The 27,589-nt window shown below is 39.7% G+C and overlaps 2 protein-coding genes across 2 annotated transcripts; both read left to right on the top strand.

Annotated features, from left to right (window-relative positions):
• The first annotated feature begins 318 nt into the window (after positions 1 to 318).
• On the top strand, positions 319 to 11,160 carry LOC150089077 (uncharacterized). Its single transcript, XM_090370398.1, has 4 exons — positions 319 to 380; positions 9,298 to 9,414; positions 9,619 to 9,738; positions 10,940 to 11,160. Exons 1-4 carry the CDS (start codon positions 332 to 334, stop codon positions 11,158 to 11,160), a joined length of 507 nt encoding a protein of 168 aa, XP_090226524.1. The 5' UTR covers positions 319 to 331.
• A 1,079-nt stretch (positions 11,161 to 12,239) lies between these two features.
• LOC150089076 (uncharacterized protein CG3556-like) lies at positions 12,240 to 20,857 on the top strand. The gene is made up of 6 exons (XM_090371039.1): positions 12,240 to 12,487; positions 12,863 to 13,110; positions 13,323 to 13,515; positions 13,631 to 13,805; positions 13,991 to 14,124; positions 20,766 to 20,857. Exons 1-6 carry the CDS (start codon positions 12,385 to 12,387, stop codon positions 20,828 to 20,830), a joined length of 918 nt encoding a protein of 305 aa, XP_090227165.1. The 5' UTR covers positions 12,240 to 12,384; the 3' UTR covers positions 20,831 to 20,857.
• The last annotated feature ends 6,732 nt before the right edge of the window (positions 20,858 to 27,589 follow it).

Below are 27,589 nucleotides of genomic sequence, written 5' to 3'. Positions count from 1 at the left end.
GTTGAATAAATCTAATTTATAGCAAATGTATATTTTTCAATATATCCCAATTGGCAGTGATGTTTCTTTATTGAAAATCACAGCTGGGAATTAATAATTCCTTAATGTTAATTTTAAAGACAATTTCCACTAAAATTAAGTCGCGAATCTATGTAATTTTATAGAATAACTGGCTTTCTTATTATATTACTGCCTTCCGTTTCTTCTTGGAGTCACCACCAGTAACGCGCAGTCGCATAAGGAAAACGTTTCACAAAGAGAAATATAAGCAAGATATTCAAAGATTAAACGCATCTGTTCGAAGTTTCCAGCGAAGGGAGAAAATCTGACTATGGAGGTGCTGCTGGTGGTAATATTAGGCTTCATTGCCGATGTAACTTGTAAGTAAAACCTTTGAATAATCCTGTTCGTTATTGAAAGTCTCCCAGTCCAACTAGTATAGAATAGTAATTCAATGGATTGTATTACTCTGTGGACTGAGGACTCTGTGGCATAGTTTCATAAGGACTTCATAGTTTTACTTTACTGATTCGGGCCTTTAGTAATATTTTACATCTTGTCGAAGGATGCATAATCAGAAACATAAAATCGAGTTAAACTTGAAGGAGAAGGCAAGTTCGTATTGTCAGGTAAGTGCAGCCAGTAAAGTCCAATCAGGTAGTCCAGTCAGGTGAGTCCTATCGTAAAGTCATTCTGGTTTGAATCAGTTCTTTTGGGTAAAGAGAAATATCATAGCAAGCATTCTGTCTTAAGTGCGTCCTGTTAGGTAAGTAGGTCCAGTTTATAATTTTGATAATCGTGATAGGTGCGCAGAATATGTATTTGTTTCAATAGAATCCAAGAGCCTAGTCAAGTATCGTCATAAGTTTTTTTTTATTTTTTTTCTCCTCTTCTCTGTTGTTTGAAGTTCAGGACACATTTCTAAATAAATGCAAAAAAAAAGCCTATTGTACAGTTAGTGGTCGGAAGTTTAAGAGTTTGTTGTAGATGGCGTAGGTATATTTGCCAGCGGTCCGACAGTTGAAGAAGAAGCAGGAGATGGAGCACAGCCAATCTCTTCTCTTTTTTGTGAATACTTCTAGCGCAAATCTTTGGAATGTCTGAAAGGATTCTTCATTTTCCACGAAAATAGCTTCATTTCCCTCAGCAAAGTTATTATGATAAGATTTTATTGTTGATCTGTGGTCATTGTAGTTGGAGCAATGATAAATCACATGAGCCCAAGTTTCCTTGGACCCGCAGGAGCAAAGCTGTGAGTTGACAAGGCCTAATCGAAATAATTTTGAATTTAGGGATCAGTGACCAGTGATTAAGTATGAAGAGGGCTGAACCATTTCTTATCATTTCTTTCCGTGGCAAAGGTAACATCTGATATAAAATTTCGTGTCACATGCCCAGTTTGGCTGGTATCCCATCTGGTTTGCCAGATGTTTATCATATTTTTCCATCGAAATTACAAGTTATGCAAAGAATTTCATTGAGAATTCTATGTTTTATTCGGTAGCTGAGACCTTTGTACACGAGGTGAAGGTCCATTGGAAGCACATCTCTCAAGACCTGCAGTGCAACACAGGATAATGTCCTGCAAGCGCGAAGCATGGAAAGGAGAATAGATTTTTGAAATGTGATTAGTTTAGCTTTAAATTTGATGTTTGTTGCCCTGTGAAACCACGCTCCAAAGGCGTACGTGACCATTGAGACAAAAACAGACTTGAAATATAGGCAAAGAGTTTTCCTATTTAATCCCCATTCAGTCTTGGTGATTCTGATTAGAGCGTTAGTATACTTGTTTGATATTTGAAGTTAGATAGTTGACGTGGGCCACAAAATTTAATCGGTCATCCACAATAACTCCGAGATATTTGAGCTGTGGAACCATTGGGATGGAATTGCCATTCATTTTAAAGAGCGGAAGTCTACTATAATCAAAATTTCCCCATAAAGTCATCATCTTGGTCTTTGAAGGAGATATACTCAATTTATTAGTAGCTGCCCAAGCAAGAAGATCAGATAAGACCATGTTGGCGAGAGATTCGAGATTCGAGCGAGATTTGCCTGCAAAGATGAGAGTTAAATCGTCGACATATGCTATTGCGTGTGTCTTATCAAAACTGCGAAGTAACCAACTCTCTAGGAATATATTCCAGATGATGGATCCCAAGACAGAACCTTGGGGACACCCTCTGGAAACTTTTCTTGTTAGAGACTCTGTTTTGAGATGTCTGTGATATATATGTCTTGAAAGTAGCTTCTAATTAGGTGGAACAGTTGTCGGAAGCAATTGGCCTTGACGAGTCTATCGAGGGCGCTCCCACTACAAGCAGTCGAAAGCGCCTTTGAAGTCAATAAAAATGGCTCATAATTTAGCCTGAGAGGTCTCAATATGATGGATGAGATCCACAAGTGCATCTTCGCAAGATTTTCACTTCTTAAACCTGAACTGTCGGGAAGAATTTAGGTTGCTGTTTTAAAAGAAGTTTATAATTCTTAGAGTAGGTAGTCTTTCAAATAATTTTCCTAGATTTGTTAGCAACGAAATTGATCGGTAGGCTTTCGGATCTGAAGCTGGCTTTCCTGGTTTTTGTATAATTTTGATGAGTGCGCTTTTTCGTACATCTGGAAAGATTCCTTCCATAAGGCATTTGTTATATAAATTGATGAATACTTCTGGCGTTATTTCAAAAATTTTTATTATGAATTATGTTTTCAACTAAGCCGAGGCCTGGACATTTCTTGATGCTGATGTTGGAGATGGCTGATTTCAGTTTACTCATGGTAAAGAGTTCTGTGTCTTCAAGGGGTTGGTATGCACAGTTGGTATTTCTAATGGAATAATGCTCAGGGGAATCAGTGGATTGATCATCGTGTGGAAGAAGCCTGTCCAGTATGGCGTTGGTGGTGTCCTGCCAATTTAGAGCTTCTACATTGTTGCTAATGACTGTATTGTAAATCTCAGTAGAGTGAATTTTATTTTTGCTGAGTTTATGTAACAGGCCCCATGAGTCGGAGTTGCCAACAGTTTGGACAAAATTTTGCCATGAAGCAAGTTTTTGATTATCGATGGCTTTTACATACCTCTTCTTCAAGTCGCGATATATCTTTTTAAGTCTGTCTACTTTTGGACCAGGCAATTTTCCTTTTCCTCTGATAATTTTTGCGTGCTTTATGCACTTGCTTACGGAAATCAGCAAACTCTCCAGTCCACCAAGGAACAGTGTTTGAGCGAACAACTTTCTTCTTAGTGGATTGGGTTGTAGCCTTTATTAGAGCGTTTTGCACATAAGTGGCATATTCAGTAGCAGACGAGGCGGCCAGGGAAGAAGATATGTAAGGTCGAACGAGCAGAAACTGTTCCACTTGATGTTTTTGATTGAGTATCTGACTATATCCTGTGGAGGAGACCAGTTTAAGCCTGTTAGAGATCCTATAGAAATGTTAAAGGTAATAGCTCTGTGATCACTATTTGTAAGGTCAGTGTTTACTTTCCAGCCTGCAATTTTTGGAGAGATGCCGTTTAAAGACAAGGTAAGATCTATATTAGATTCTCCCACAGTATTAGAGAAAGTATATGGCTGATGTGGCAGATTATGAATAGTCAGATTGTGCGCGAAGACTCTTCAAATAAAGTTGCCGTTGATAACACGCCGCTGTGCCATAAATATGGTTTAGAATTTGAGTCTGTTGTTATTAATAAATTGGCTGTTCCGAGAGTTTCAAAGACTTTTTCGAGGTACAAAAAGGAAGAGTTCAGGTCTGTAGAAGGCAGACAGTACAGCGATATAATGTAGAAAGAAAAAGACGATACGGTTACAAGAATACAAGTAGAATATTGATCGCACAGACTTGAGATGACTGTAATATCTAGTTTTTTGTTTAATAGGACAATGGCCGATTTAGGATCAGGAACTTGAGCATGGATAATGCAAGAGGCTAAAAAAAATCCCGTGACTTTTGAATATCCACCATATGACTGTCTTGAGAAATAGGGCTTCTCTGTATGCCTATTAAGTCCAGATGGTGTTCTTCACTGACAATTCTTAATTCACCTGTAACACTTCGAGATCTGTGTGCATTTATTTGTAGTATTTCTATTGGATTTATTACTTATTGCTGTTTATATTCATTTATTAGTTTCGTACGCGCTATCTCAGGAGCGCATAAGTATTCAGGAACTTAATCATCTGGACTTAATATGTATACAGGAGCCCTATTTCTCAAAACAGTCATATGGTGGATATTCAAAATGAGATCACGACCATTTGGCAGTGTCCCTGACCAAATGGTTGTGATCTCTCTTTCTTCTTTTACAGTTGATGCATGTGGATGGTTCAACTTTGTACGGGAAATCTGCAAAAATGTGTCCACCATTGGCACAGTGGCACAGGATGTTGAGTTATGGGAGCAGTGATGAGAAGGGTGTCCGTACCCCAAGCATTTAAAACATTAGGTTGTAACAGTGAACCTCCGATATTTGTGTGCATTATGCCCTAAGTATATTTTGTCATTACTCTGTAAGCGCTTAAGAATTCTCGAAGCCAATTACCCAATTCACAGTTGACTTTGATTTTGAAGCTGCATTAAAACAGAAAGATGTTTCTTGTGCAACTTCTTCATGAGAAAAGCTATAGTTTCTGAGATTCTTGTAGAAAAGGTCACTCACTATATTTTCTTTGGTCGTTTCTTTTGGAACCTTATAAATGAGCAGAGTTGGATTTGAAAGTTTTTGTTTATCTTTAGAGATTCCTATATTAGAGAAGGAAGATGAAGAAGCAATCCTTTCAAGATCTTTTTGGGATACAGTTCCTATCAGTACTCGTTTGTTGCGAATGAGACGAAGAGTTTTAATTCTTACATCTTTATACTCATGTTTTAATGTTTCAGCTACAGTGTCTTTGATTTCCTGACTTGTATTTAGCTTGCATTGGTCGGAAGCTCTCAGTATTAACAAGTTCTGCTTTTCCTTTGAAGGATCATCCAGGCGTGTAGTCTCATTATGGAGAGTGATAGAAAGGTGGTATCTTTGGTTAGCAGGGGTAGAAGAAATATCTTTTTGAAGAATCTGTACAAAAGAAGGGGAAACTTGTTTCGCATTTGCGTTTTTCACAAAAATTGTCATAAAGGTTTGTAGTTCGTCTCAATGAACCTTTAGACGCTCATTTTCGATTAGGATGGCAATGGCTATAGTTACCAAGTTGGTCCACTTCTCTAGAATGAAGTTAATAGCTGCCTTGGTTTGTTCGAATGACGCGTTAAAAAGCCGACGACTCGTTTTTTAGTTTTCACATGGCTTCTTATGCTGAGGGAACATCCTCATAGGTCGGGTTTTTAATTCCGGTGTTTGCAGTCTTGGGAACATTTAGCTTTGGATCTATTTCTGAAGTAGATAGTTTTGGGCCGTACATCCCAAGTTATCGCTGGTATTTGAATCTGTCAGTTTAGAAGAGTTCATTTCTTCAAGGACAGGCATAGGGGGATTATCAGAGTTTTCTTCATTAGAAGTACTTGCTGCAGAAGAGGAACAAAACGAGTTGACCTGCTACCAACTGGGGTCAATCAATCAAAGTTTTGTGATTTAGATAAAAGTATAAATTGCTGTTTGGGGACAGCGCCAGAAGAACGCTTTGCTGTTCGGAACTAATAAGTCTAAAAGCTTTCTTTTTTTATTGTGCTGTAGGTTAACCGGGTTTTTTTCTCTTATGTATACGACAGTTTCCTTTACGAAAAGTTAGCTCATAGTAGTCATGTATTTGAGCACCTGTTGTATGTCTGAATAGCTAACCTTGCAGCTGCGTGTATACTCAGTTTCATCACAAAATCTCCTCTACTTTACATTCAAGAAAACTGCGTTAATCTATTGAAGGAAATAGGACATTAGAGTTGCACCTTTGTGAGTCTGAAGACTTTTGTTCGAGTCCGGTGGATTACGGGAGTTTTTTTTCTGTCGAGAAACATCTAATCCAATACCTTAATCGTTTATCCCGAAAATATGCTTAAATTTATGCCTTTTATGTAATGAGTTTAATTTCTTCAAAAAGGTTAGAGAAAAATTCTTTGATATGTTTGTCACCTCAGGTGTCATTGCACAATTGGCTTAATTTTGTCCGCGTCATCTCAAGCTGCACGAGTTTCACCACGTTTTCTACGTGTTCTATTAATATTGTAGAAGAGTGTATTACTCCTAGATTTCTTATCGCAGTACATGTAGAGTGTTCTACTTTCGTAAGTGCAAAGAAAAATTCAAATCTTTCTGTCAATTCGTTAATGTCGAATATACCCGAATTTTAACTGATGTGCCAACAGATGGGGGTCTCTGCTAGCAGCTATTCAATGGGTGATCGCAAACTAGGAAGCTTTAAAAGAGTACTCCTTGGAGTAAAATGAAAGAGTGTGCTTCCAAATAACATGGGAGGCATTTGAAGAAATTAATACACCTGCACTTTGCTATTCCTAATTTTTGCAAAATATTTGAAAAATTCTTGAGTAGAGTGTTAAAATTTTAGAAGGTGAATACGTTTCGTATGATAGAAATCCACGAAAAGATTGGAGACAGAAAAAAAGGACGGATTTCATGGGCAGCAAACAAGTTATATTCAACTGTGGTCTCCAAAGTGTGGTGTGCGCTTCCCTAGGGGTGCACGAGATAATCCTCAATAAAATCGTTAGGGCTGTTTTCCACACTGATGTAGATATAATCCAGATATAATTAATAAAATCTAGATATAATGCATACCAGAAAGAATATTAAACTTATATATTTAATTTTTTTTTCGTGGTGCGCGCTAGTCCTTTTAAATAAAATAAGGGTCGCGACCAAAAGAGTTTGGAGACCACTGGCTTAAAAGATGTGAATAGATTGCAATTGATCCACATCTTTTTTTTGTTCATAAATGATTTTTTTTTCAAAGGCGCCTAGCTTATCTGGAAAAATTAAAATTAAATTAAATTTTCTGTTTATACTCCGGCACGACAACCAAGTCAGTAGAGTTTACAATAAATCGTTAATACAAATATTTATCGTATTTAGTAGTCACGGGCTTGAACGCTGGTCTACTCAAGGAACGCGTGCTATGGATTCTCGCTCCTGACCACTGACCTATGGGCAGGAGCGAGACCCCTGAACAGGCCTATGTTGTGATTTTGAGAGTTCTCGGTTTAAAAGCATGAATATATTATGAATGGAAAGGAAGATTGCGTGAGATGAACTTAGAAATCTTTAACATACACTAAAATTAACATTTGATGAAGATAAATTACAAGAATACTTCAGTGCTTTTCGTGGTCTCCATGAAGTTGTTGTTGCCAACATCAAAAGGATAGAGTTAAGATGGGTTAATTTCTTTCCTGAAGTTAATAATGGAGTTGGCAAAGAACTGAAAAAAAAAGTAGTAGTAGTAGTAGTAGTAGTAGTAGTGGCATGTGATGCATGAAAGCAAGTGTATTATGAGCTTATGCAGCATCAGCCAAAAAAAAAAAAAATCACACCATTCCCTCCAAATCCTGTCCAGTTCCTCCTTAAATTTATTCAACCTATCAACTTCCACAACGACAGATGGAAGTTTGTTCCAGCAATTAACCACCCGCTGGCTAAAGGCAAATTTCCGCACATCTAATCTACATCTGTCTTTTTTTAATTTGAATTTATGCCCCCTTAGGTTCGTAATCTGAACAAGTGGAAGGATCCCATCAGAATTCAGCGTGCTCAACCCATTCAAGGCCTTACACACCTCAATCAGATCACCGCGCAGGTGCCTAGTCTCCAGCCACTGCAATTTGCAGAACTTAAGCCTCTCTTGGTAAGAGGATCCCTTCATTCCCCACACCAATCTTGTTGCCCTTCGTACACGCTCAAGTGAGGCCTCCAGACCTTACGCAGTACTCAAGGCGTGGCCTGACCATTGCCTTATACAGAGGGACAATCACCTCCTTCTCCCTGCTAGCAAAATTCCTATATATCATTGACAAAACCCCATGACCTGCCCTGGCAGCCTGTTTCCATTGCTCAGAAAACTCCATATCTGACTGCACAATTACTCCCAGGTCTTTTTCATTTTCTATCACGTTAAGTGTAGTACCACACAGTTGGTACGTTTCTCTGGGGGTTACTTCTACCCATATGCAGTACTTTGATTTGTCAAGGTTAAACTTCAGTTGCTACTTCTTAGCCCATCTGCCAAAATTATCTAGATCCTGTTGCACTAGCACACTGCCATTGCTGTCATTAACAACCCTGCCAACCTTTGTATTTTGAACACAGTATTCCAAGTGTGGTCTAACGATAGCCTTGGGGAACACCGCTTCTTTCATCAACCCAATCTGAGGAATAGCCATTTATCAAAACACTCTGCCTCTGCCCTAAAGCCATCCTGCTGTCCATATAAAACTTTTCCATGTGACCAACCTGTTCCAGCTTATAAAGTAGTCGCTCATGTGGGACTGAGTCAAATGCTTTGCTGAAATCTAAATAAAAAATGTCGAAATTATTCCCTAAATCCAGCTCATGAGTGACCCTGTCAAAATAGCTAGCCAAATTTGTTAAACATGATTTTTCCTTTACAAAACCATGCTGCACATCCTTCAGTATTCCATTTTTATCTAAATAATGTGAATTCCACCCTTAATCATTGCCTCTATGATTTTCCCTAACACTGAAGTCAGACTGACAGGTTGGTAATTTCTCACTTCACTCTTAGATCCGCCCTTATGTATTGGAGATACAGTGGCAGTTTTCCGATCCAATGGAATCTTTCCTAAGCCCAGCGATGCTCTCATAATTAGCCTCAATGGTTCAATGCACTCTCTTGCCGGCTCCCTTAAAATTATGCCATCAACCCCAGAAGCCTTACTCGCCTGTAGGCTGGAAAGTTTTTCATTAAATAATCATGAAATTTCAATATGACGAATTGCATATTTTTCAACTTCACTGCCAGAATTTGTCATTGACATAAAGGGGATGAATTGTTCTGCTCGATGTAATCTACACTGAAGAACTCTTCCCTGCTCCTGAATATTTAGGGTTGTATCAAAGATTTGTGCTTGAAGAGCAAGAAGCACTTTCCTATTTATTCTTTATTCTATATCATGAAAATACTCTATTTTTAAGAAATATGAAAAACATCGAAGAGCTATAAACTATCTTAAAACAGAACCAAAAAGTGATGCATGTTTTATTTATTTATTTATTTTTGCACAACATCCATAATAGGTGCATTGTGGCCTGTAGCATTTGTGCCACTAAAATTCGATCCGCACTGTGTATGAAATTTTTATACCTGATATTTTATATTTTAATTTATTCAGGCTGTCAACGAGGGTTTCACGTATTCCAGTGCAACAACGGAGAGTGCATCGAGAGATCCAAGGTCTGCGATGGAAGATATCACTGCAGCGATAGATCTGATGAGCAATCTTGCAATTGTAGGTATTAACCAGAGACGGGGATGCTTTAATGGATATCCTACGGGTAAAATATTCTAATTTATGACGTTTGCGTGTGAATTAATAATGCAGACATCCTTTAACTGCTCTGTGTTTGTTTCAAAATGAAGTTTATTTTGGTACACTTTGCATAACATTGCATTACTCTGAAACGTTACGTAAGTGTTTCTCTTTTTCTCTCAGGTGGATATCGTTACAGGAATATGGATTCATTCAACTGCAATAACAAACGCTGTATAAAAAGAAGTGACACTTGCAATGGAGTGAACAATTGTGGAGACAACTCCGATGAGCAATACTGCAGTAAGTGTTAAAATACACTGCCCTGCCATTAATATCCGGACACCTGCTTGTCTACAAATAACCTTCATTTACAGGAAACCAATAACGTGTTCTGAAACCTCTAGCCTTTATGTCAGCCTGTAGTCACCGTAGAATACTCTTCACCTATTTTTTTCGTAAATGTCTTCCGATATTTTTGCCATTCGGACTCCAAAGTGACGATTAGTTCGGCTTTGTTTTTTTGGGTAGTCTATCCTCATCCGCACTCGACGATCCAATTCAATCCACTGATGGTCACTGATGGTACCAGGGACCATCCACTGATGGTCCCTGGTACTGAAATCTTCACCAATCGTCGATAAGGATTTTCAGTGTCTTTGAAATTTCACGCAGCCCTATTGCTTATGTGACCAGTGGTACTAATGTCTCGTGGAAGGCCCTTGGTGCTTGGATAGAACGTAACCAACTATCGATAGAGGGGTGTCCGGATATTAATGGTATGGCAGTTTATCTTTCAATTGCCGAGTAATTTTAAAATCGATACAGGGAAGTCTCACATGCAGTTATATTATACAAGTATACATAAAAATATATTTTATATCGCAGTGCAAGTAATTTTATCGGATAAAAGCTGGATTACATTTATTATTACTTGGGTCCTATAATCGAATATGCATAACAGAGGTTTGGAAGCAATTCTTGAATGGTGGAATTTGTATCATTAAATGAAAGAAGTTAAGCAAGTCCTCGCAGTATTAATTATACGAGATTGTTTTTCAGATTGATTGTTTGTTTTTATCTTTCTCAGAAATGAATCTTATTTTTAATCTGAGCGCCTATCAAGCAGCCAAAGATAAGTCATTGATTACATGAGACTTACTTGATGAGGATACTTAAATTCTTCCTAAGAATTATCCTACCAAGAAAATTAAATTAAAGGGAACAGTTCTAAGTAAAATGAGTTTAGTTTATTGAAATTACTTGCATACGGTGCGAGTATTTCAATGCCCCAACTATCCAACATAATCAGTTGCTAAACCTCTAAACAGTAGGCTACGATTCTTGAATCTTGTCATCAGGACCATTGAGTAGGAGGATTGAACAAACATTTACAAAAACAAATGCCTCTTAAAAATAAAATGATTTTGTTTGCCTTATCTATTATAACATTCTTAATTTGTCAGAGTCAGCCACGCTTAAATGCTTGTTATTCATTTCGCAGGAGAAATCGGTTCTGTCGTAGGGGTGAGAGAAGCCCTTAGAAAGGGAATAGACCATCTGACTCGAGAGCGACATCATAGCTGGAGATTGAAAAAAGAGACACCTCGAGCGATTGTGGCCTTGTACTTGGCCCAGAAAGAAAACCTCACCAATAATAACTCCCTCTTTGAAGTACTGAGCGAATTCCTGGAAGTGGAAGTCGCAATAAGCTTGACAAAGTAATAACCATATTTCTCTATAATTTATAAAAAAATAACAGTTATAGTTTCATATTTATGATATTTCAGTATAAAAATAAAATGTAGCTTTAATTAATAAAAATCATTAAAATAATACCGAGAAGTACAAGAACTGTAAGATTCCCACGTGAAACATTTTTACATTTGTGTTGCGTGGAAGGCATGAAGTGGGATTGGAAATTAAATTGAAACGCAAGATGTGATGCGGGACAGACAAGAGAACTTTGAAGTATAATTATTCAAAGTACTCTTCATCAGATGGGAGTATCAGAGAACATGGTCGGCTCACCATCCTCTTCTGACTGCACTTCAAAGGGATCGCGACGTCCATGGTAATTACATTGATGTAATTACCATGGGCGGACAATGGGTGAAAGGAAAAAAGTGTGGTCATTGGACGAGTCGTCTTCCATTAATTAATCTTTATTGCTGCTATACATTGATGTGGACAATTAATTTCTCACTTATTTTCCACGAAACTTCTGTAAATCATCCAAAATTTACCGAAGTTATCCACTCGAACTGCGCCTCTTGGGTAGCACAGTTGGTACGCTCGCCATCTTCCCCACACCGAGCGGAAAAGACCTGAGTTCGATTCCCGTCGACGACGGGAGGAAATTTTATGAGTCTTTTTCACAAGGTGGCTGAATTAGTCGGTCTCAGGCGAGGGTAGCATGGTTTTTCTCCCTGAAACTCGGGTTTTTCGTCCAGCAAACAGAAAATCGACCTCAGAACACTCAATTTACAGACAATATACACGGATCAACATGGCCTTAGTAGACGATGCTCCTAAAAACTCAACAACACTCGAATTTCATGCGATGGATTTACTGCCAGCGAATGTTGAATGTTTCCTAATACTTTTGGTTTTAATGTATTTCATTGACTTTGTATTCAGAAAATTCCTGATGACCTTGTTTAAATAGAACAAGATTGTATCAAAATAAGCTGGAATAAAATATATGAGTTCCTTTTATTTCTCAGAGTATTGATTTTAAAAATATTACTTTATTTTGTATTTGAAAAACCTGTCAACAGAGTCCATTTGCTTTCCAGGAGAGAGGACATTCCTTTGACCACCATACAGTTATCTCAATATATCCGTGCACTTATAGCCACGTGCCATGATCCACACAATTTTTACGGATTCGACTTGATCGAATATCTGAAAACTTGTTTTGAAAATGCGTCCATTTACAATGTCCCTATGGTGATGTTGACTCTTTGTGTTGCCGGCGAAGAACTTACTTCCGACCAAACTACCGTCCTTCTGAAGGCACTGAATGCTGACAACTATCCCTACGACACAGGTGAATTAATCTTTATATTAGTTTGTTAACTATAATAAGGGTTAATATGTTTTTACTGTTCGGTGTTGCGTTCTGAATCGGTAATAATACTTAATGTGTAATAATACTTGCACAGCTTAAGAAATTATGAAATAATATTGGCAAATTCCAAGTAGAATTCAAAAGACCCATACATTTTCTCTAGTAATTAGAAAGAAAGTTTAAACCTGTCAAGTCGTGCGCTATTTTTGTTACAAATAGGGGCGCTATTACTGCAGGATGATTAATTGGTTTATTTTCCCACATAGGTGCAAATGAATATTTACCACTGAAAATTTCAGATGAGAAAGAAAGTATATTCACTTTTTTGAATAAATATATTTTCTTTACTTTTAGACTTCAAGATCTTGACATTACTTTCATTGATCTGCATTGCTGACAGAAAGATGATTAGAAAAAGGATTCAAGAGGAACAAACTTTCAGCAATAGATCGACGTCGGCCGCGTGGACTGATTTTCCTAGGAATTACTCCAATATGGACACTGTAGAGGACATAATACTGCAGAGCCTCCCTTACGTTAGGGCTCTGCAACTTCCGGATGGCGGATTTGGAAGCATATACACCACAGCTCTTGTAATGCAGGTAAGTACATCATCGCTGCTTCATATTTGCCCATATTTGCAATCCTCCTGCAGGCAGAAGGATTGTAAATAGTACAGCAAATACCGTAAACAGGAAATTCTGAAACAGGGAGGTTATTTTCCCTCGTAAAAGGAAAATAATCTATTTTCTTTTACAGAGTAGGGCTAAGGTGAAGAAAAAAAACTTGCATCTCATTTTACTCTTATTTCCAGGCCCTGATTGCCGTAGGCGATGTAGGATTAGGGTGGAATAGCCGATCGGCAGCAGCGTATCTTGTATCTCATCAAAAAATGGACGGATCTTTTGGAACTTTTTTCGCCACTTACCTGATACTGCCAGTTCTTAAAGAATCCACTCTCCTGGACCTCGAGACTGTCAACTGTCCAAATTCTATCCGCACAACAGGTGAGTTGAATTGCTCACGAATATTATTTGTGTGTTCCAAGAGCATTCCATGTTATTAACTTTACATTTTTTCCACCACTCAGGCCTGTCCACTAAACACCATTCTTTTCTGCAGGTGAGAAACTTCTGCAAGATCTAGAGAACAAGCTGGGACCAAAGGCGCGTGTGGAATACATCATTAAATTTGGGGACGATGTGAACCTAGCCTATAACCTCGTGATGTTTTTCCCAATGAATACAACATTCTTTGATATAATGCAGACAGCTGAGAAAATGGACAAAAAATTCAGGTATCAATGTTTTCACCAAAACCCGCGATTCAAATAAAACAAGCTGAAGACTGTAAACTCTTTTCCAAGAAAGATTATCGTTGCTTAAGTTATTATTTTGTTACCTAAGACATTTTAGTGTCTTAACCAACAAAATAAGTTACTGAGAAAATCACCAGCTCAAGGAAATTTTCTCTCTTTTCCAGATTCGAGTATAAGGACACAGAAGAGGGGCCTCACATCTACTCTGTAGCCGACATACCCAACGATCCAGAACACAGCCTAGCTTGGTTAATGTACACCAAACGTAAAAATTCAAGCCTAGAAAAATGCGAGGAGGGTGAGTTTTTAACTAATTAAATAGCTTTGGCTGAACTGAAGGATAATATATAAAATAGAAAAATCAGTTGTGTTTTAAAGAAAATTAAAAACAGAAATTAGAAATCAATCCTTTGAAGGACCTATCAACAGGTTATCGATCATACCGCACCGCACCACATATTGATTGAGAAACGAACTTGGAAATTTGTTTCCGCTGTACCATGTGAATTCTCGTGAGACCATCGATGAGTGTTACGTGTGTTGTTGATTCCATTCCGGTTAAACGTGGCTTCATGGTTTATTAGTAAATAATATTGATGGATGCACTTCATGATTGACATTTAACAATGACAAAATTCAAAGACGCGTGGCACTGTCTCCTAATCAAGCTGCCGCGAGGAGAGGTACTCGACACGACACTAAAGGTGGATGGCTCCTCTACTTACACCTGGAAGGATAGCATTAACAATATTCTAGACACCATTTATCCCACTGAAGCTGCAGCTATGACTCAACAACAACAAGAAATAGTAGATGAAAATCACAACTATCATCCTGCCTCTGTGGAATCCCCCTACACTAACATCGAGATGGACTTGGCAATAAATAAAATGAAAGAAGGAAAAACACCAGTTCAGATCTGCTGGAAGTGGATGTGGTTAAAAAAATTTGCAGAATACTATCCTGTTACTCTCCTAAGCCTTCTAAATAGGTGCCTGAGAGAAGACACCTTTCCAACATCCTGGAAAACGGCAACCCTGAAATTTATATTGAAAAATCCCGACAGGCCAACACAAATTCCAACCTCCTACCGCCAGATTGCCTTGCTCTCTGTAATGGCCAAGTTATAAGAACGCCTGCTCCTATTTCGCTTAACCGCCAGATATGAAGAGAAGAAAAAAAACTTCCAAGTGACAAGCAATTTGGATTCAAAGCAGGCTGCAGCACAGAAGATGCCATCAACAGATTAATCACTCAAGCAACCCACACAGCCTTTAAGAACTCCCTTGCAATCATGGTAGACTTCACTGGAGCCTTTGATCGACTATGGTGGCCCAGTGTTCTTGGGAGGCTTCGGCAATCCAATAAAATGTTTCCAACAACCTATAAAACAGCTTAAGGTCATATCTAACTTGTAGAAAAGTCCAAGTTACCAACAGATTCCAGATCGATGTACCTAGTCACTAGACAGTGACTAGGTACATCGATCGAGGCTGTCCGCATGGCTCTGTGCTTGGCCCGTTCCTCTGGTCTATTGTCCTGGACGAGTTCCTAGGCATGGACCTGGGGGAAGTTGAGCCATTGGCCTTGGCGGATGATCTTGTCCTTTTGGAATTTGCCATTGTCTCCAGGGTGACCCTGGAGACAATGGCAAATGGAGCACTGGTGAAACTCCAGAACTAGGCAGCCCTGCACAATCTTACCATTTCAGGAGAGAAAACAAAATCCATACTCCTTAAAGGCAGGCTACAAATCACAAGACCGCCTACAATAATTAATTAAACTTTACACCCATACGACTGCACACTGAAGCCAAGCTCCTAGGTATCTTCTTAGACTCGGGGCTTACCTTCCACCACCACCTAAAGTATCTAGCCAACAAAATTTAAAGGTACAGTGCTATGATAAGGCGGGTCAGCAGAGCAGACTGGGGGCTGAAATACAAGGCTCTTACTCTCATATACCAAGCGGTATACGTGCCAATCGTGTGTTATGGTGCCTCCATCTACCGTACTGAAAAACCATCCTAGCAAGAAACAAACGTAAGCTGGATTTAATCCAGAGGTGCATGCTCCTTTCAATTTGCAGGGCGTGCCGCACCGTCAGCATCCCTGCTCTGCAGGTATTAACTGGATGTCAGCCACTATACTTAGAAGTGGTTAAAAGAGGGCTTTTTATCATCTAAGGAAGGGAGTTCCAACCCAACTGCTTAATTTTCAACTTGACACCACAAACGGCACCAGGCAGGAAAGACAACGGATAACCCAACATCTACAAGAAATATGGCAACATGACTGGGAAACCACAACAAAAGGGGCCATCACAAAACGATTCCTTCCATCTATAAGTTCAACTCACCCAGAACCTCCACCCCGGTTTTCGCCTGGCCTCCATGTGACCTTTATCATCACTCCGCATGGATCCTTCTTACAACAAAAATTGACGGCCATGGGAATCGAGAATGATCCAAGTTGCCACTACTTCGAAGAGGAGTCCTGGGGGCACGTCATGTATGAGTGCCCCAGCTACGACAACATTAGGCTTAAATTCCTCACCACAATACAAAGAAACCCGCGCAATCAAGAATTCACGCTGCTACTCGAGGAAGATACCTATAAGGCATTAACCACCTATGCGCAGGAAACATTTGCACTTAGGCGAGCTCAGGTTGCAGAACTTAGAGCCCAAGAGCTAAACCGGACCGGCGTGGGGTAACTCTCCAATCCCCCCCCCCAAGGACAACACCGACATGACCATGCTAACCCGAATAGGGTAGGATTTATTGCAGGCACCATCCAAGGTGCGAGATGTTGGCACTCCTCGGAGTGCGGGATTTAAAAGTCATCTCAAAACCGAAATGGGTAAGATATACTGCTGGCACTGACCACAGTGCGGGATCTACAGGCACTATATCATTGGCAATTACACAGGGGCGCCTGTCCCCTGTGACTTTTAAACCCACACCATTTCCTATACTTCGCCTAAACTAGGGTGGATTAATCCTATCCCTGTCAACCCACCCAAATTCATTCCTCCTTCAATCATCTCTTCTTATATGCCCCTCTCTTCTAGCTCTCTCTGTTTTTTTTCTTTTTTTTTAATCTATTACTTTATTTGTTTATTTTATTTTATTTTATCTTTTTTTATTTATTATTTTTTTATTTTATTATTATTATTTTTTTTTTAATTAATTAATTATTTTTTTTTTATTTGGTCTCTGTCAGGAAGCTCAGGCAACCCTGGCGGAGGCCAGCCAGAGTATAATGGGCAGCCTGGCTCACCTCCCAGTAGTGGTGGCGGGCAACGTGCGGTTCCCTTAGGGGCCCTGCAGCCAAGCAACCAGAGACAGAACAACGGAACGTAGCACTACTCTGTCACAAACCAGACACCACACTTTTTCTGGCTTTTACAGAGATTCTGTAATTCTTCACAAAGTACCATGGTGCAGATGTGGGAAACCACCGGTGACGCCTTCCACAAAACACTATGCCACTCTGTCCCCTAATCAACTGATGGCTGGCATCTGACAATCAAATGCCATAGTCTGATTGTAGGGAAGGAAAATATTGCGAGCCAATTTCAAAACAAATGTACATTTAAATCAGCTCTATCTCGGAAACCATTCAGGATAGGGCACATATTTATATGAACTTTTTTGCCTAAAATGACCTATCCTTTCACCTCCTAGAATATTGACCTTTCCTCCTGGGACACCCTGTATATATATAAAAAGCTTTTTATTATTATATAAAAAAACTTTTTTATTATATATATATATATATATATATATGTATATAATAATAAAAAACATTGAGCTGTGAGTAAATTTATAGCCGAATTTGGAATAAAAGTTAGAATGAGGGGAGAGAGAAAGAGAGCTTAAGTTTAACGCTAATTTAGATTGGATTTGAATTTATGGGCGTACGCGGTAGGTTAAGGTAGAGTAGGGGAGGAACACTGAAGGCTGGAGAATAGGCAGAAGTATGGGGACAATAAAGAAGGCGACCACAGAGAGTGTCAGCAGGAACGTGCCCACCAGAGGACAGAGTGGGAGGCAGAAGGGGGAGGAGACAGAAACCCGTCTCCTCCTTCCCTGCCAGGGAGTGGGGATTTAAAGGGAACCCGGTATAAGGCCCAGTTCAGATAGCCAAAAAGGCGTATATGAAGCAAGGCTGCGTCTCTCGTTCAATGTCCAGTTCGGTGGATAGTCATTCATGGGGACAGGTTCCCTCCAAGGCGCGGTGTCAGTTCCGGTAGGTTTGTCGTCATTCAGTGGTAGAGAGAGAGAGTTAGTTGAGTGTCCAGGAGTTTGAGTAGTGGAGAAAGATTTTACATGGTGGTTAATGCTGCTGTTGTGGCTGAGGGTATGTCGGTCTTCTGGTGAAGAGGTCCTGGGCGTACTGTGTTAGCGCCTTGTAGCTGTCTTCGTTTTCCATTACAAGCTGTTCCTGATCTCTAAGTAAGAAATGAGTTTTGGTTATAAGGCTGCAGCGAAAGACTTCATAGAGGCGGCAGTGGTACATGAGATTCTCCCATGTTTCATGGTGACCGCAGTGGCAGATAGGGGAGTCGCTGAGTACAAAAGTTGAGAACTTTCCCTGATCGAGCCGTGTTCAGTGAGCAGGTAGGTGATGTGATTAAGAGCCCTGGAGAGAGCCTGTGTATATATTTTGGGGTCACCATTTGGATAATTGATACAAATTTCTGGGTAATTTTACCCTTTGTTGAGGTTTCCCAGCGAGACTGCCAAGCTTGCTGTAAATGTGCAGCGAGATGCCTCTTTTCGATTTTTTGGTAATTGGCAGAGTTCAAAGTAAAATCCAGTCTTCCATCTCTGCCTTTGGAGAGATGGAAGAGCAGTCCACCAGTGGACAATCTCCAGGTCCAGGGGCGAGCTTCCACCAGGACTTGAAGTTCGTGGGTCAATACCCACGAGCTTCAAGTCCGCAGGCTCTAGAGATCGTTAATAGGGTGGAGCGCTGTATAGTCTCCAGTTTTCTTCTATTTACAGCGGTGGTCGCCTTGCGAAACCAGAACCCCGATGCATAAGTGGTGGCAGTAGAAAAACCGCCTTGTAGAAAAGAGCGAGGTTCCTCTTCTTTAGGCTCCAGTCCCTGTGGGTAACTCTCGCAATCATTGCAGAGTAGTTTTTGATCTTTTTCTGGATATCGATAAGTTGGGGTGTGAACGATATGTTCTTGTCTGGGATAACTCCGAGATGTTTGAGTTCTGTAGCTAAATTGATGGTGGTTCCTTGGATTCTGATTTCGGGAGGCCTTCTTGTATCGAGGATCCCTTTGAGTAAAATGGAACAGGTTTTTGTTGGAGAGCTCCTTAAATTGTTCTGATCGTCTCAGTCTTACAGTATGTGACGTGCTCAATTGCTGAGATCTCCAATTGTGCTCTAGAGTCCCTGGCCAGCATCAGGATCAGGTCGTCCGCATAGGCCTGAGACCTCACATTGCCACGATAGACGCTTAAAAAACTGTCAAGAACCATGTTCCAGAGGAGCGGGACCAGAATGGACCCTTGTGGGCATCCTCTGAAAATCGGTCGCGAGATGGAGCATGTTATGGAGCGCTGACTGACAGTTCTATCGGAGATATACGTCTTGTACATTTGAAGAGGTTGGCTTGCCGAGGACGCTTTGCCACCAGATGGTGTCAAACGCCCCGGCGAAGTTTAATTCGATGACGAGGAAATACTTGTAGTTAGTTGTATTTTCTTCATTGATGATGTTTTCTAATGCGTCTACAGTGGAGCATCCTTTCCTGAAACCAAACTGGTTCTCAGAGTGTAGACCTGCATTGGAGTAGTGGGCTTCAATCCTATTGTGAAGGAGGCGTTCTAACAGTTTGCTTAGCACTGATAAGAGTGCAATGGGTCGGTAGGACACCGGAAGGTCGTGCTGTTTAGTAGGGTTCTTGACGATAAGTCGGAGCTTTGCAGATACATGAGGAAAGTAGCCTTCCACAAATCACTGGTTAAAAAGGTTCAGTATTCTCTCAGGGATGGTTTCAACAGACTTTTACATTATCTCTGTCTCCAGAAGGTCTGCACTGGGTGATTTCTTATTTCTCAGTTTGGCAGCAGCGATGTCCAATTCGATTCTGGTGAAGGGGCCCTCCACTTGAGTCGTACAGTAGATACTGTTTTCATGGCAGATCAGTATTTGTTCCGGGGTACTTGAGTCTAGATGTTGCAAGAACATGGCATCCAGGATATTATTAATGGATTCATGCCACGTCTTTGTATGTGCGCCTTGTGGAGTTAGCATGTTTGTAAAAAATCGCACTTTACTCTTTCAATGAGCTATAACTTTTCATGTTAGGTAGTGCCTAATGTAATTGTATTATATTTATGATTTCAGCCATTATTTAAGTAACTCAATGTTAATGGGTATTTCACGAAAATGTATATCTGAAGTTCATTTTGAAGCAGACTGTAAAAAAAAAACAAAAAAAAAAAACATAATTTCACCCTCCTAGAACAAAAGGAAATACAAATCAAAATAAATTGCGCTTTGTTCATTGGAAATACAAAGTGATATCTTTTAGGATCTGTTGATCGTAATTTTTTTAAACATTTTTAGCTGGAGCTAAAATTGGTAATTTGCCCTTTTAAAATACTAAATTAAATCGAAATAAAATGTCAAAAATTCAATATTTGTGATTATAAATAATTATAATGAAATTACATTTGTTTAGGAGGTCTAATTTTATACAAAGTAATCAACCCTGCCTCAGATAAATATATTAAAATATACCCTCTGTCTTTTTGTTTTGTTTTTAAATATAATTTAAAAATTGCAAGTGGAAGTAAGAATTACAAAAACAAATTCAATAAACGACATTTAAATAAATTAAAAAATCTTCAAATTTCGCTTTATAATGACACAATAATTCAACCTTATAATGCGACCTTTCTCTCTCTCTGTAGGGCCTCAGCACCTGAATGTTGAGGACGGTGACCAGATCGTGCTGTGGTACAGAAGTATGTTGTGAACTGTTTGAGGACGTTAGCCACAAAAGACGACTATTGAATTAGATTTTCACACACACATGAATAAGAAATTCATAAAATCAAATTTTGAAAGTCTTTGTAAAAATAAAATACAGTGAATAATGCTTCCAACGTTCTTTTGAGCTACTTTTTTTCTTACAATTTATGCCTCTGCAATTCATGTTTACAAAAAATGGCATTTTAATGTGAAAATCGTGATTAGTTTAATCTTTCCTTCAATATGTTAACTGCAAATAACTTTTATGTCCAACTATAGATAGTAAAATACAAGGCATAGTTATAAGCTTGTGGACAGCGCTGTTATCGAGATCGTACTTCCTTCGCTATCCTTCTACAACATGTGGAAAAGGCCTGAGTTCGAATCTTTTCCAGAGAGGAAGAATTTTATAGATATTTTTTTCCTCCGTAAAGCATTTGTCCTATTTGGTGGATTTTCATCCAACAAATAATCTAGGTTCGCGAAAAATTAAATATGAAATACCTTGCGAACTGAGAATGCCAGAAAAGTGGGATGAAATGGGCTGGCTAAAAATATCTATTCCACCAGATTTCTATTCAAAAATTTTTAATTTCTCAGTATAATTATTAATCTTTTGGCAATACAAAAACAATACTCAAATAGGACCAGGAAACTCTACTCCAGTATCCCTCAAATAGGTATTGTAAGAAATTTTTCAAAATTAAAGCTATAGATTTAACTTAAAACAACAGGCTTCCTAAGAGAACCCGACCATATACATACTAATTCTGCAGAAGCTGAAGAAATGGTTCGATGAGAGTCCAAATTCCTTCTCTCTGGTGATCAAAAAAGTTCGGCGGATTTTTAACATAGAATAATTTTATAAAATGGATACCGATGGCGATATTATAAAGATTACATCTTTGTTTAGGCAGAAACGGTATTCAAGTCCATGGACCAGTTAGACCACAAACCAGCGCAGTCACTCTCAAATTAATCACATCACCCCAAGAGACTACTGTCTAATGCGCAGTCGCAGTGATAACCAATAAACCTGTTTCACGGAGGGAGAATAAATATAAATTAAGATATCGGAAGACTGACTACACCAGTCAGAAACTTTCAGTAGAAAAACCAATGATGAAGTTGTTTCTCTTGATAGGGTTAGGCCTAACTGTCCAGTTCATCACTTGTAAGTAAAAATTATTTGAATGTTTGGACTTTGGCGACTTAATGTGCTTTGAACTATTACGAATTACACTCACGTCAGCTAAGAAACTATATTTTGTGCTACGAATTAAATGCAAGAGTCAAAATATGAGATTTTTTTAAATAATTTATGCGAAATGATAAATGTTAAGCTTTTTAAAAAGTTATTTGTACCGAAGTACTTTATAAAATTTCTACTCCTTTGACTTCTGTACCAAATCCAGACTGGGTTAAATCGTTGAAATACACTGGTGTGCAAAACTTAAGGACCAACACTATTTCTAAAGGTTACAACCATAAAATCAAACAAAACAGCCTGGGACATTTCCATAACTGTGGCCGTTCAATAGAAATCTGGTGCACATGCAAAAATTTGAATCGTGATGAGAGGGATCACATAAACAGATAAAAGCAGCATTTCAGCAGTTGTGTGCAAATTACCGAATGGTAGATGAGCACGATTGTTACAGACGTTCCATTGATTTCATACAGTTCTACAGACAACGAAATGGCAAGTAGACAACATCTGGGTGACTTTACCCGGAGTCGAATAAATGGGAAGGTCGAAGTGCGAGGAGTGTGGCTGCAGAGTTCCGTATCGCCCATAGCATCGTCTGACGTGCGTGGTCGACCAACAAGACCAAAAGGTACAGCTGTTTGAAGGACAAGTGGTGGCCGTCCACGAAAAAGGAAAAAGGAATGCAGAACTGGAATTTAGGAAGTACATGTGTACAGAAAGGATAGACAGGACAGGAAGGGAGGAGGGGTTATGCTATTAGTTAAGAAACAAATAAAATCAAAGGAAATAAAGCCAGTTGACATCGCTGGACAGTGCAGTGTCGAGTCAGTTTGGTGTGACATTGGGAGATCAAAATTGAAAGAAGGAGTGTGCTATAGGCCTAATGACTCTGATGAGTATAATAAGAAACTGTACAGGGAAATAGAGTGGGCCAATAAATCAGAGAGTCTTATAATGGGAGATTTTAATTTCCCAGATATTGACTGGAATTTGGGGGCTGGTCACTCACACACTAGTAAGGCTTTTGTGGATTTATTGGATGATTGTTTTCTACATCAGCATGTTCGGGACGCAACTAGAGGGAGCAATACTCTTGATTTGATTATCAGCAGTGATTCTTCATGCATTAAGAATCTGCAGATAAATGAACCACTAGGTGGCAGTGATCACAGTGTGCTGAAGTGGGATTTACTCAAAGAGGTAACTACCATTAGGGGTAAAGGGAAGGGTTATTGCTTTCGTAAAGGCGACTACGATGGGCTGAGACAGTATTTAAATTCTATACAGTGGGACCAACTGATAATGTTACCAACAAAAAATTCAAAGTGGGAAGCATTCAAAGAACTTATCTTGGAAGCTACTAGGCTTTGCATACCAACTAAGAAATATTGTTCAAGGTGTAGGCCTAAATGGATGTCAGATGAACTAATGAGACGTGTGGCAGAGAAGAAAAATGCATGGGATACATACAAATTAATGGGTGACATGGAAGCCTACGATAGATATAAGCTGGTCTGTAACCAAATCACAAAGGAGATTAGGCAGGCAAAGGCAAAGGCAGATTATGAAAAATCCTTGGCAAAGGATGCAAAGAAAAACAACAAAGAGTTCTTTAGCTATGTAAGCTATAGAAGGAAGGAGATGAATCAGATTGGTCCACTGGATACTGTTGGTTCAACTGTCGATGATCCTGCTCAGGTGGCTAACAAACTAAACGAGTATTTTGCATCTACATTCCCGAATGAGGAGTTATTCAGGAAGGGGAATTCCAGAGGTGAAGTAAACTCTGGCAGTGAGCTAGATAACCTTGTAATAACTGATAGAAAAGTGGTGGAGAAATTGTTGAAGATAAACACAAGAAAGGCACCTGGGGTTGATGGGATTTATCCAGTTATATTAAACGAGGCAGCAAAGTAAGTAAGCAAACCCTTAGTCATAATTATGAGAGCTTCTTTGGACTCAGGGGAGGTACCAATAGACTGGAGATGTGCAAATGTGACCCCAATTCACAAAGAAGGATCAAAAGCTGACACAAGTAATTATAGACCTGTGAGTTTAACTTCTGTTCCAGGAAAATTAATGGAGGCACTGGTTAAAGAAGCACTGCGGGATCATCTAGACAAGACTTCAGTTATAGCTCGGACACAGCATGGTTTTGCTAAGGGGAGGTCTTGCCTGACCAATTTGATTGGATACTATGATGTAGTCACATAAGAACTGGATACAGGGAATAACTTTGATATTTGGATCTTAGAAAGGCTTTTGATATTGTTGCACATGGAAGACTGCTGAACAAATTGGAGCAGTGTGGCATTGGAGGCAAATTGCTGCTATGGACAAAGGGATGGCAGAGGGGGAGAAGACAGAGAGTGGTAATCAATGGACACTGCTCATCGTGGACTAATGTTATTAGTGGAGTCCCTCAGGGTTCAGTGTTGGGTCCATTATTGTTTTTTGTATTTATAAATGATATTGATGATGATATATCAAGCTTAATGTCCAAGTTTGCAGACGATACAAAGGTTGGCAGGGTTGGTAAGGACACTACTATGCTGCTGCAACAGGATCTGGAAAGGTTGTGCAGATGGGCTGAGAGGTGGCAAATGAAGTTTAACATTGACAAATGTAAAGTACTACACATGGGAAACAGCAACCCCAGAGCAACGTATCAACTCTGTGGTACTACACTGACAGTGGTAGAGAATGAAAGGGACCTGGGGGTGGTTGTGGGCAGATATGAAGTTCTCTGAGTAGTGCAGACGGGCTGCAAGGGTACCTGATGGTGTCTTGTCAATGATATACAGGAATTTTTCTAGCAGGGATAAGGAGATGATTATTCCCTTGTAGAACTTGAGTACTGTATACAGGTCTGGAGGCCTCATTTCAAGAAGGATGTAGAGCTACTGGAACGAGTACAGAGAAGGGGAACAAAGGGTTACTCTTACGAAGAAAGGCTTAAGGTTTGTAAATTACAGTGCCTGGAGACTATTCACCTGCGAGGTGCCTAGTCTCCTCGGATGGTTTGAGCATGCTCAATGCTGATGGGATTCTTCCTCTTGCTCAGAATAATCACCTGAGAGGGCATAAATTCAAATTGAGGAAAGACAGATGTAGGATAGATGTGCGGAAATTTGCCTTTAGCCTGCGGGTAGTTGGTTGGTGGAACAGACTTCCATCCCTTGTAGTGGAAGTTGATAGCCTAAATAAATTTAAGGCTCAGCTGGACAGGTATTTCGAACAAACGAAGGGGTGAAATGGGAGTGTTTTTTTTTTTTTTTTTGGCTGATACTGCATAAGCTTCCTTTCTTGCATCATATGCCTCTACTAATGCTATTCCTACAGGCAAGAAGGACTAATACCAGTCAGCGGGATCCATTGCAAACCAGCTGCACAGAACGCAGTATATCGCGGTTTATTGTGTCCAGGCGACTCCACAAAGGTGGACTCTTTGCCCGACGGCCAGTACGCTGTATCCCACTGCCCATCGTAGACACCGTTTACAGTGATACATCGAACACAAGGACTGGACTGCAGTGCAATGGGATAAGGTACTGTTTACTGATGAGAAGAGGTTCAGTCTCAGCAGTGATTCTGGACGTCAGCTATTCTGGCGAGAGGTTGGCACACGGTATCACCCGGCAAACATCACTGAAAGGGGTCGATATGGCGGTCGAGGTGTTCTTGTCTGCAAAAGGCGTTATCTTGGATGGACGTACACAACAGATACTGCAAGGCGGTACTGTAACCGGTGCAGGTTACTGTACTGTGGTAATCCTTCCCTATGTGCGTCTGTTCCGAGGTTCCATTGGCCCCGAGTTCGTGTTTATGGATGATAACGCCACATCCCATTGCACTCACTGCAGCTGTTGATATGCTTTTGGAAAGTGAGGACATTGTTCGATGGATTGACTTGCCCGTTCCTTCGAACTGATCTAAATCCTATCAAACACATAATGGGACGCTCTGGAGAGACGCCTAGCCGCACGTCCATACCGACCAGAAATGTTCACCAGCTGAAGATGGCGCTGACAGAGGAATAGACGATGTTACCGCAAGAACATATCAACAACATTGTTCTATGTATGGACAGGTTGTGCATCGAAAATAGGGATGGCCATATCTCCTACCGAGGACCACCTCTTCCCTTTGTTCTTTTTGGCAGTGATGCATCTGTATCATGGAGTGCTATGTTGCCATTTTTGAATAAAATCCCTCTGTATCGTTTTGTTTCCTTCATCATTTCTTAACCTCACGAGGTTCCTTTGGTATGCTTTTCCCATATCCAGGCCACTCCAATGAGAAACTACAGGTGATAACCTGACTGGGCCTTAAATTTTGCACACCAGTGTAATAATGAATTGTAATTACTGAAGATCACATTCAGTAATTACAATTCCTGAGAACGAAACTGAGTAAATGACATGAGGGACTTTCTGTAATAACGCTTAGAGAATCAACTTAGCAAATATTTGAACTTTATCTGGCAGGGTTGTGAAGAAAATCCCATTTGTTTTCCAGGAAGCACGTTAATCCTCTGACCACCGTACAGCTAGGGCAATATGTACGGACAATTCTGATCACGTGCCGTAATTTACACGGATTCGACTTGGTCGACTATTTAAAGACTTCCTTTAAGAATACCACCATTTTTCCTATGCCTCTTTGTATTGCCGGAGAGGAACCAACTTCGAAACAAACTGCTACTCTCCTGGAGGCTCTGCATTCTGACAACCATCTCTACTATACAGGTGATTATCACTCTTTGATCAATTTGCTTTACCGTGCTAATGTAGGTTGTTTAGATTAATACTAATAATATAACGAGGCGTGAGAATATAGAATCTGTAAAGTGTGTATATTCTTGTCTACGTAGAGATGAAAAACTGTTATGAGAGTTATGCTAAATCCCTTATTTATCTTTGATTGTACCACTACTCGAATATGTCTCATCAGACTCGCCAGTTAATTCTCAAAGTTTAGTCAACAAAATAGAAACGATACTGACCTGAATCACAATAAACTAATTTTTATGCGAATATTTATTTTACGACGCAAAGATATCCAGGATTACCACACGAACAAATATTACTTGTACACTGCTCGACAAAATTAACAGAACACGTAGAAAACGTGGGGTAACTTGTGCAGCTTGCGATGAAGCAGAACGAAATTTGGTATGGGGTTTGGTACTACAGGATAATGATGAAATAAGGGGCCGGTGAGAAACTTGAGACTGGTATAAGGGACATTTATAGGGGTTTTATAAGAATTATCCTTTTGGTAATTCTTATAAAATCCCTATAAATTACCGAAGTCGACACAAGATGCTCGAAAATATGGTCACATGACATTAGTATGGGGTATGATCTCCTCCAATGGCCAAACAGGCTAGACAGCGGTGAACCATTCTCGATATAAGGTTATCTACAAGATTCTGTGGGAACAAATCCATTCTTCAACCAGCGCACATCCTAGCTCACCAAGTGACCGAGGAGTTGGCCGTCGGCGAGCAATACGACGCTCAAGGGCGTCCACACATGTTCGATCGGCTTA

The sequence above is a fragment of the Mastigoproctus giganteus genome, chromosome 3, assembly GCF_048544385.1.
Source record: "Mastigoproctus giganteus isolate SK-2022 chromosome 3, ASM4854438v1, whole genome shotgun sequence".
Taxonomy (NCBI): domain Eukaryota; kingdom Metazoa; phylum Arthropoda; class Arachnida; order Uropygi; family Thelyphonidae; genus Mastigoproctus; species Mastigoproctus giganteus.
The sequence above is the reverse complement of the archived record's forward strand: the minus strand, read 5'-3'. Positions and strand labels throughout refer to the sequence as shown.

Bases quoted from the DNA above. Each gene is read 5' to 3' on its own strand.
- LOC150089077 (XM_090370398.1), top strand. From the start codon at position 332: ATGGAGGTGCTGCTGGTGGTAATATTAGGCTTCATTGCCGATGTAACT. The intron at 9,415-9,618 runs GTAGGTATTAAC...TTTTTCTCTCAG, and splicing joins TGATGAGCAATCTTGCAATT to GTGGATATCGTTACAGGAAT. The intron at 9,739-10,939 runs GTAAGTGTTAAA...TTCATTTCGCAG, and splicing joins CTCCGATGAGCAATACTGCA to GAGAAATCGGTTCTGTCGTA.
- LOC150089076 (XM_090371039.1), top strand. From the start codon at position 12,385: ATGGTGATGTTGACTCTTTGTGTTGCCGGCGAAGAACTTACTTCCGAC. The intron at 13,516-13,630 runs GTGAGTTGAATT...TCTTTTCTGCAG, and splicing joins AAATTCTATCCGCACAACAG to GTGAGAAACTTCTGCAAGAT. The intron at 14,125-20,765 runs GTGAGTTTTTAA...CTCTCTCTGTAG, and splicing joins CCTAGAAAAATGCGAGGAGG to GGCCTCAGCACCTGAATGTT.